Source organism: Arachis hypogaea, chromosome 16 (assembly GCF_003086295.3).
Source record: "Arachis hypogaea cultivar Tifrunner chromosome 16, arahy.Tifrunner.gnm2.J5K5, whole genome shotgun sequence".
NCBI lineage: Eukaryota > Viridiplantae > Streptophyta > Magnoliopsida > Fabales > Fabaceae > Arachis > Arachis hypogaea.
In genome coordinates this window covers 150,165,312-150,176,508 of record NC_092051.1, presented here as the reverse complement: position 1 = coordinate 150,176,508, position 11,197 = coordinate 150,165,312, and the positions used below count along the sequence as shown (strand labels likewise).

At 35.1% G+C, this 11,197-nt stretch overlaps 1 protein-coding gene across 1 annotated transcript; it reads left to right on the top strand.

The window, feature by feature from the left end:
• Window positions 1-4,439: 4,439 nt before the first annotated feature.
• Window positions 4,440-5,981, top strand: LOC112698332 (uncharacterized). Its single transcript, XM_072220801.1, has 4 exons — window positions 4,440-4,469; window positions 4,569-4,659; window positions 4,948-5,210; window positions 5,513-5,981. Exons 1-4 carry the CDS (start codon window positions 4,440-4,442, stop codon window positions 5,621-5,623), a joined length of 495 nt encoding a protein of 164 aa, XP_072076902.1. The 3' UTR covers window positions 5,624-5,981.
• The last annotated feature ends 5,216 nt before the right edge of the window (window positions 5,982-11,197 follow it).

The window sequence follows — 11,197 nt, the reverse complement described above, 5'->3', positions numbered from 1 at the left end:
TAAGTAATCTTCATGATCTAAGTCCCTTTCCAGAAAATTTAGTGTGAATGAATTTATTAGCATGTTAATTGTGATTTATACATAAACTCAAACTTGACTCACAAAAAGGTAAACCATAAATCCAAAGCATACTCTTTGTGATGCATACTCAAAAAGAATCCTACAAGATCAATAAGGGAAAGCTAGAATCTTCCCAAACTATATCTCTCTCTCTCACTCTCTATATATATGTATACACAGTTTCAAGAAATAACAATCAAAGATTAATGTATTGAAGTTTTTAGTTTGTAATATGATCGATCACCTTGCTCCTCCTTCCCCTTCGTTCTCTTGGAAGAGGCGGCGGCGGCGGCGGCAGGATTGGGGCCCTTGTAGAAGTTTCTGGCGGGCTAAAAAATTTTGATATGGTAGTAAAATGAATGTTATACTTTAACGTGGTGATTTTTGGTATTTTTCAAAATTACGGGAGTACACAAATCGGATCCACTTTAAAAAATTTTAAAAATTTGGAGTACACAAATTGGACCTACCGATTTGTGTTAAAAAAATTAAAAAAATTTAGAGTACACAAATCGGATGTACTCCAAAAATTTTTTATTTTTTCAACACAAATCGGACGGTTCGAGTACAGAAATCGAACGATCTGATTTGTGTACCTAAAAATCGGAGGGTCCGATTTCTGTACCACTTAAAAATCGGACGTACTCCAAAAATTTTCTATTTTTTCTACGATGTGCGCACTTGGCATTCTGAGAAAGAATCGAAACCGGTCAGAGAAACAAGAAAAATGGGAGAAAACAATGGACGGTGGCTCTAAGTCTAAGAGTAAAACAAGAAAGAAGCAAGCTCACAAAACCGGCTTGACTAAGAAGTTAGTTATTTATACTCGAAGAGTTAGTTGGCATTTTGCATTTTTGTTACTTTGCTCCTATAGAACCAAAAAAATAATAATTAATTTAAATTTTTGTTGATAAAATCTTAAATGCCGATAATATCATATTTTCATTTACTTAAAAAATATTTAATTCGGATATAGTTATAACTTAAATTAATTTGTAGATAGTTGGTATATACTAATCAAGTAATTATGCATTACCCAAATAATAAACAAATTAAAAGTGTATAATTCAAAATAATTCTAATATTTCATTCTTATTATCTAAGTTCTATATATATTATTTATCATTGAATTACCAATTATACTGTTAATCAATAAATTCATATCAACAAACAATATTTAATAAAATTTTCCGTTTAAATTTTATAAAATGTTTACTTAACAAATAAGATAAAAATAAAAATAAAAAAATCTAATAAAGTTTTTAACATAAAAATAAATATAATTTAGTTGAAAAGTACATTTACTTAAATAAAATACACTAATAAATTAGTTCAACCTCAAAATTATGTCAATATCTTATTTTGATTTTCGTTACAAGTATATTCTAAATGATTCTATGCAAATTGAATTAATTGGATCCGATTTAGCATGTATATGTTGTAACAGTAATAAATCTAATTGATTCGATTTATATATTAAAATAGGATATTGACGTAATTGAGACTAAAATGATTTATTAGTGTATTTTACTCTTAAATATACTCTTAAACACAGGTAAATATTAATTTTGTTATTTATTTACAAGATACTTCATTCGTACATAGTTGTAACTTAAATAAATTAGAAGATAAATAGTACTTATAATGTATTACACAAATAATAAAAATATTAAAATAGTTTATAATTCAAAATAATTCTAAAATAAATATCATTGTAAAATAAATGAAACTATTTTTTATTTTATAATATGTAAAATTTATAATTATATAACATATAATATTAATAATATAAATATTTTGTTTTATAATAATAATATTTGAGTAAAATACTCTACATAGATTAAGACACTAATTTGTAGTCAGTGACATAAAATTAACATAAAATAATGTCTATTTTGTTGTAATATAAATAATTAAGGAAGATATAATAAATATAAAATAAGAATATGTAAATAAGAAATTATAGTATTACTATTTACTACAATTACTATCACAATATATTAATATTATAGTATAAGAGAGAGAAGAGATTGTTGTTATTGATTTTGTGTGTAGTGTATAATCAACGGAGGCTTAACCTCCTATTTATACATGAATAGGGTCCACATTTTTAACCTTCATTAAATGGAAGTTCTCTTAGTAATATGAGTATTCTACTATGGAAATATTGAGCCATCCATGTTATTAATGGTCATCCACATCATTCATACTTATCACAACACTTCCCTTTGGATAACCATTTAGGATTATTGACTCATTAAAACCTTACTAAAGAAAACCCAATGAAAAAAACTTTAGTGAAGGAAAAAGAGTACAATATCCTTTGTGATGGGGACAGCCTCATTAAAAACTTTGTCAAGAAAAACTCAATGGAAAAAAACTTGACCAAGGAAAAAAGAGTACAGTCTCCCCCTCTTGTCGACATCATTTAATGTTTCGAAATCGGTGCATCCCAATCTGATGTACCAATCTTTCAAAAGAAAGTTTTGGGAGTGACTTTGTAAATAAATCTGTCAGATTGTCACTTGAGCGGATTTGTTGGACATCAATTGTCCATTGATTTTGAAGATCATGAGTGAAGAAGAATTTGGGAGAAATATGCTTTGTTCTATCACCTTTGATGTATCCACCCTTAAGTTGAACAATGCATGCTGTATTATCTTCAAACAAGACAGTTGGAGCTATCTTATGATCAATCAGTTCACATGTCAGGACAGTTGGAGCTATCTTATGATCAATCAGTTCACATGATGACAGAATATATTGGATCAAACTCCTCATCCAAAAACACTTGCGACTAGCTTCATGTATCACTAGTATTTCGGTATGATTAAAGGATGTTGCAGCAATCGTCTGTTTCGTGGACCTCCATGATATAGTTGTACCACCATATGTGAACAAGTATCCTGTTTGAGATCTCCCTTTGTGTGGATCAAACAAGTATCCAGCATCTGCATAGCCAACTAGTTGTGACTTGGATCCATAGGGATAAAACAATCCCATATCAACCGTTTCATGAAGATATCAAAAAGATTTGCGTGATTCCACTCCAATGTCTTCTGGTTGGAGAGGAACTATACCTTACTAGTAAATTCAATGCTAATGATATGTCAGGTCGCGTATTATTAGCAAGATACATTAGCGCTCCAATGACACTAAGATATGGTACTTCAGGACCAAGGATATCTTCATTCTCTTCTTTAGGACAGAATTGATCATTCTCCACATCCAAAGATCTTACGATCATTGGGGTACTCAAGGGATGTGACTTATCCATATAAAATCTTTTCAAGATATTTTCTGTGTATGTCGCTTGATGAATAAAAATCCTATTTTTTGTATGCTCTATCTGCAGGCCGAGACAAAATTTAGTCTTTTCAAGATCTTTCATCTCAAACTCTTCTTTTAGAGTTTTTATAATTGTTCGAATCTCTTCAGGAGTTCCAATGATATTTAAATCATCAACGTACACAGCAACTATAATGAATCCAGATGCAGTTTTCTTTATGAAAACACATGGACAGATATCATCATTCTTGAATCCATTTTTGGCCAAATACTCAGTAAGACGATTATACCACATTCGTCCAGATTGCTTTAGACCGTATAAAGATATTTGCAATTTGATTGAGTATAACCCTTGCGAATATTCATTGGATGGTTTAGATATCTTTAGTCCTTCAGGGACTTTCATATAGATATTCCGGTCTAATGAGCCATATAAATACGCTGTTACCACATCCATTAAATACATATGCAATTTATGATATGCAGATAAACTGACCAAATAACGCAATGTTATTGCACACTGATTGATTTATTAGAGGAAAATTATTCAATAGTTTCATGTTTTAGTTGATACCGGAGTTTTAGATGGGTGATGAATTAATAAATGTTGAGAGGGTTTATGATAGGACACAACTTCATCTGAAAGATATATTCAGCTCTACATCTCAAGAAATGGCTTCATTTATTTGTATGTGAATCTTTTTATCCAACTACTGTGTATAAAATATCAGTCACACTTTTTTGTTAGAAAGTTTCCTCCTTTGTTGCTTCTAAAAGTGTTGGGGATATTTATCTTGAGAATGGAAAATTAAGCTCCCTTCTTATATGAGTAATAAGTCATTCTTTTTTCTGACACAAATTTTTATTTGGTTATGTAAATGCTAAATTGGTAGTATTTGGATGATATTTTATTGCAAAATTATCTTTAACATAAACTCATCCAATACAGAAGCAATAGAAAACTGGCGCAAGGAAAGGTTGAATGAGATTAAGTTGGCCCTTGTTAGAGGGACTTCAAGCTCAAACATCAATTTTAAAGAGGTAGGTATGGCCGTATGGGCAATTGATTTTCTGTGACATTTCCTACATTTATGAGACACGTTCTTGTCTTCTGCACATTGGTAATGAATGCTCACACAAATCTTTGACACTTTAGTACTTTACAAAATATCTATTTGAACTTCGTGGGCATACTAGCAAGAGCTTTGGATTCTGGTTAGGATACGTTTTCTGAAGAAATTGGCCTTTGGATACCTGTTCAAGTCGCAAATGAGGAACATGATGACAAACCAAATGGTGCTGAGGAGTTTGGTAATATCATGTTCTTTAGACTATTTTTCTGAGTCAACCTCCAATATATTCTCTAACAAAACAATGAATAAAGTTGTTCCTTTGTTTTCTTAATAATGAACCTGTTTGGTAATGGAATGATGAGGGACAAATTTGCCATTTGTGGTTTACTCGATGTCATTTAAGTTGTCATTTGATTTCTCTGGGATCAATTAACAAATTAACATGCAAGGCGTCACAGAATCTTGAAATATGCATGTATCTTTTCTTTCTGTGCTAAAACAAATTTTTGCATGTGACAATCCACAGATGAGGAAGTTCTTCCAGGTAGGCCCCTTCCACCTGTGTGCAATGCGGAACTTCACACAGATTATGGTGGCGATGCAGTTCGATGGGGTCTTACTCACCCCCAAGATAGTGTAGCCAATTGCTGTCAAGCTTGCTTGGATCAGGCTAAAAACGCCAAAGAAGGCGAAAAGAAATGCAACATTTGGGATTATTGTCCATCAGAGTTTGGGTGTCATTCTCCGGATATTTATCAGCACAAACATCAGGAGTGCTGGCTAAAATTTGTAAGTTAGCCTTTGATACTTACTTTTTCTGGATTTGACAAATTGCTCTTGAACATGGTAATCAAACTCAGAGTTTGCCTAAATTTGTGGAGCTTAAAGGAAACTAAAACTTGTAAACTTGTTAACTTTATCTAAGGACCTAAACTTGTACCCAGAAAAGTTTGCTAGTTAACTTGAGAATTTGATAACTGTGCTGTTGAACTTTGAACCAATGTCTGTTCTGGTCTTAGAAGTTCCCATCTATTGTTGTAGTTTTTCTTCTCTGCTGACTAATTTATACCTTCATGGTATTCTGAATCCAGGTTGAGAAACCGAAGCTGAACTTTAAAGATAGGTATCCGAAATGGTATCGAAATTTGCATCCGTCTGCACCTGTGATTGTTCCGTGGGCCTCTGGAGTTGTTAGCGCATGAGCCAAATAGCTGACGCCAAATGTGACAAAATCAACTGGGTCCGGCACTACGTTCTAGACTTACAGGCACATAAAATCTAGCTTAGGAAAGCCTTTGCCATGCTTTGAAGATCATAGTATGGTGTTGGTCAACATATTTTTGCCCCCTATTTTTACAGTTAGAAAGAAAATGAGAAGGGGAAGAGAGGGTTTTCCCCTAATGGTGATTTAGGACTAAGGTTTTGGTTAAAGTGAGTTCTAATCACCGAGACAATGTGAGTTAAATAGATGAGAAAGAAGTTGTTTTTGTTGTGATCAATGTATCTGGTATTATCATTCATTTATCTGTGGGATTTATATTCATCCCACTCAAATATAATTCCTGCATTGGTAATATTGATGGTCTAATTCATTTATCTGTGTCTTTGAGTTTTGATTTGAAAGGGCCAAGAAATGCCTGAAGTGTAAACTGTAAAGTGAAAGCTTTTTAATTCCTCACTCTTTTCCATTCATTTCATCTATTCCCCTACCAAACTCCAATTCATAAATGCACTTTGAAGTATTTTTTTTTAAAATTGATAATATTAATAAGGAATGAGTAACTAATTGTGGTGCTGCTTGTATTTTTCTAGTTAACATTGTCTGAAGAATGCAAAATAGACTATTGTGTCTAACAAAGTTAAAGTATCTCCTTGTGCCCCTCTCTTTCTCTCTCTCTTAATAATTGGTTTAGAGTGCAAAATAAATTGATAGTAAAAGACCGTTAGATTATTTAATGAATTTGAGTAAATTATCTAAGGATTATCAATGGTCAACTTTATATTAAGATAATTTCATCCAAGTTTTTACCAAAATTCTTTCTTTTTTTTTTTAAAGAAAGAGCTCAACACACAAAGTAGAGCAAGAGCGAAACAAGTAAGAAAACAAGAAAAATAAAAGCGTAAACATCCTTCTGTCATCTCTGGCATTACCATCAACAACAAAAGGGATAAGCACCTAACCACTCAGTGAAGCTTTGGAAGGATAAAGTTATAATCTCCTGAGCTCCTTTTTCTTTTTTCTGAAAAATCCTTCGGTTTCGTTCCAACCAAATGTTCCACATGATCGCCCAAAAGCACACCATCCATCTCTTGCGCTCCTCCTTTCTATTTGATATCTCATTCCAACTCTGAAAGTGCTCCTTCATGGTACCCGGACAAGTCCATTGCAATCCAACATAAGATAACCAAGCACACCACACCTGCCATGTAAAACTACAACCAAGAAACAAGTGGTAATCATTTTCATCACCTCTGTTACATAATACACAAAGAGTATCTTGTTGGCTAATAACCCCTAGTCGACACAGTCTCGCCTTTGTATTGACCCTGCCAATCAATCCAAACCAAACAAATAACTCCACTCTAGGAGGTACAAGCCCTTTCCAAATCGACTTAGTAAAGCTGTAACTTGATATATCTTCTGGAGCCATTTCCACATGCAACATCTACACAAATGAGTTAGTAGAAAAAATGCCTTGGTTATCATATTTCTACACCACTCTATCCTCTCTCCCATATGCAAGTTTGATCAATCTCAAAGTATTATGAAGTTGGTTCACTAGCTCCAACTCCCATTGGAAAAGTTCTCTCCTCCATTGAAAGTTTCACACCCAAACTAACCCATCCCAAAACCCACAATCCCCTATCATTGATACTCTTTGGTTTGAAACAGAGAAGAGTCTCGGAAAGCGATCTTTCAAAGAACCTCCACTAATCCAGACATCCTCTCAAAATCGAGTACGTCTCCTATCTCCCAGCTCCATAGCCAAACCAGTAATCATCCTCTGCCTAACTTCTTGATCCTTGAACTGAAGTTGACATATATCCTTCCACGGGCCTCCCTGAACAGGTAATTTCTGAGAGGATAGGAGCTCATTTGGATTCAAGTTGTTACAGGAGCATACCACCTTCTTCCACAACGGGCACTCTTCCTTAGAGAATCGCCACCACCACTTAAACAGAAGGGTTGTATTGCGTATCACAGCATCTCCCACTCCCAACCCGCCTAACCTTTTAGGAGTCTGCACCACTTCTCACTTCACCAAGGTCATACTAGGCCTTCCATCCTCCTTACTCCATAGAAAACTCCTTTGCAAAGAAATCAACTTTTATGCAACAGCCTTTGGCATCTTATAGAGGCTCAAATAATAAACCGGAAGGCTATTTAACACAGATTTGATAAGTACCAGCTTATCGGCTTTATTGAGCACCTTGGCTTTTCACAGACTGAGCTTCTCCTCAACTTTGTCTATTATCGGCTTCCACATCTTAACCAACCTTGGGTTCGCTCCTAAAGATATGCCCAGATATTTAACTGGAAGAGAGTCTTGTTTGCAACCTAACACACTGCACATACATTGTACCCACTGCTCATCACAGTTAATAGGAATTAAACTTGACTTCTCAAAATTAATATTTAAACCTGACATCAACTCAAAACACCGAAGTAACCTCTGGTGATTCTTGATGGTCTCATCATTAGGAGGACAGAACAAAATAGTATCGTCAGCAAACTAGAGATGCGACAACTGAATCTGATCTCTTCCAACCAACAATGGTGCTAAGCGCCCATTTCTAACTACTTCTTCAAGCATTCTATGTAAGACCTCAACAACGAGTACGAATAAGAATGGAGATAAAGGATCACCTTGTCTCAGACCCCTTTCCATCTTGAACGGCTTAGAATGCGAGCCATTTATCAATACTGACATAGAGCACGAACGTAGACACTCCATAACCCAAGCCTTCCATCTCTGTCTAAATCCCATCTTCTGCAGCACAAGGTCTACGAACTTCCACTTTACTCTATCATATGCTTTCTGGAAGTCTAACTTTATTATCGCAGCTTCCATCTTCCTCATTTTGATCCACTGAACTGTTTCGCATACGATAAGCGCCCCATCATGAATCTTCCGGCCGTTGACAAATGCACTCTGTGTCTCACCTACTAATCCTGGCATAACTGCTCTCATCCTCCTAAATAGCATCTTCGAGATAACCTTATACACACATCCCACTATGCTAATCGGCCGCAAATCTTTGATCTCCTTAGCACTAGTAAACTTAGGGGCCAGCGCCACCCAGGTTACATTAGCGTCTGTCGGCAATCTAGAGGTTTGGAAGAAATTCAGCACCGCTGTCGTGAATTCAGAGCCAATGTCGTTCCAACACTTCTTTATGAAATTCAAGTTGTAACCATCACTCCCTGGAGCCTTTGACGATTCACAATCCCACACTGCGTCTCTAACCTCCTCCGGTGTTGGTAACCTCTCTAGAGTCATAGCATCCTCCTCGTTGATCTTTTCCACCAGGCCATCCCTGAAACCCACCATCGGAGACTTCTCTTGACGATATAACTCCTTGTAGAACTCCCTTATGGCAATCTTAATCCTCGCTTGATTCCTTATCATTCTTCCATTAATGACCAGAGCATCAATTCTATTATTCCTCCTTCTCGCAGAAGTTAGATTATGGAAATACCTCGTGTTTTTATCCATGTGCCTCACATGCCTAGACCTCGACATCTACTTTCAATGTATTCCTTTCCTCACATACCACTTCTCACAGCAAGTAACTAAGGCCTTCCTCCTTGCTTCCACTGTTTCATCATACATCCCATTACCAACCATGTCATCAATTTTCTTAATCTCTTCTTCAAACTTCCTGATTTTCTTATCCATGTCACCAAAATTGTCTTTGTGCCATCTTTCCAAAGGACCCGTCAACGTCTTCAATTTATTGGTGAATTATAGCTCTCCCAATCCTCTCCATTCCTCCTTAACCACCCTTAGGAACCCTTCATGTGAAAACCACGTATCAAGGTTACGGAACGGTCTTGGTCCATCCCTTATCCTCTTGTCTTCTATTATAATAGGGCAATGGTCTGACAATCCCCGTGGACCACCCCTTAAACGAGTTTCTGGAAACACCTCAAGCCATTCCAGGCTAACCAGGACTCTATCAATACGGTGATGAGCGGATAATTTATACGCTTTTTGGCATTGTTTTTATATAGTTTTTAGTATAATTTAGTTAGTTTTTAGTATATTTTTATTAGTTTCTAAGCAAAATTCACATTTCTGGACTTTACTATGAGTTTGTGTTTTTCTGTGATTTCAGGTATTTTCTGGCTAAAATTGAGGGACTTGAGAAAAAATCTGATTCAGAGGCTGACAAAGGACTGTAGATGCTGTTGGATTCTGACCTCCCTGTACTCGAAGTGGATTTTTTGGACCTACAAGACTCCAAATGGCGCGCTCTCAATTGCGTTGGAAAAGTAGACATCCAGGGCTTTCCAGCAATATATAATAGTCTATACTTTGCGCGAGTTTTGAGGACGTAAAATGGCGTCAAAACGCCATCTCCTTGCCCTTTTCTGGCGTCAAAACGCCAGAACTGGCATAAAAGTTGGAGTTAAACGCCCAAACTGGCACCAAAACTGGTGTTTAACTCCAAGAGAAGCCTCTACACGTGTGAAGCTCAATGCTCAACCCAAGCACACACCAAGTGGGCCCGGAAGTGGATTTTCGCATCATTTACCTATTTTTGTAAACCCTAGTAGCTAGTTTCATTATAAATAGGATCTTTTACTATTGTATTTTCATCTTCGGATCATAGAGAATTCTGGATGATATATTTTAATATTTGGGGAGGCGGGCCATTCGGCCATGCCTAGACCTTATTCTTATGTATTTTCAACGGTGGAGTTTCTACACACCATAGATTAAGGTGTGGAGCTCTGCTGTTCTTCGAGTATTAATGCAATTACTACTGTTTTCTATTCAATTCATGCTTATTCTTATTCTAAGATATCCTCTTGCACTTCAACATGATGAATGTGATGATCCGTGACACTCATCACTATTCTCAACCTATGAACGCGTGCCTAACAACCACTTCCGTTCTACCTTAGATCGAGCGTATATCTCTTAGCCTCCATTCCGAAAGATCGGAGTCTTCGTGGTATAAGTTAGAATTATTGGCGGCTATTCCTGAGATCCGGAAAGTCTAAACCTTGATTGTGGTATTTCGAGTAGGATCTGGGAAGGGATAACTGTGACGAGCTTCAAACTCGCGAGTGTTGGGCGTAGCGACAGACGCAAAAGGATCTCTGGATTCTATGCCAACGTGATCGAGAACCGATAGATAATTAGCCGTACAGTGACAGCACACCATAGTTTCTGTTTTCTATTCATATCTTTTTTTTTTCTATTTATGATATCTCTAAAACTATTTTTAAGATATTTATTAACAAGACTTTAACAATTAGTAAATTATATATATTATAAAATTCACATCCATTGATAACAAACAAATGAGAAAATATAATTAAAAAATATAAGTTACTATAATGAATATAAAGTATGATAACAAACAAATGAGAAAATATAATTAAAAAATATAAGTTACTATAATGAATATAAAGTATGAATTTTATACTTGATAGATAATGTTAAAATATAGTAAAAATGTTCGCAAATTATTGGATTTTATTAATTATTAACTTTTTATTATTAAATTTATTTTTATTTAAATAGTATTTTTTAGTTTATCAA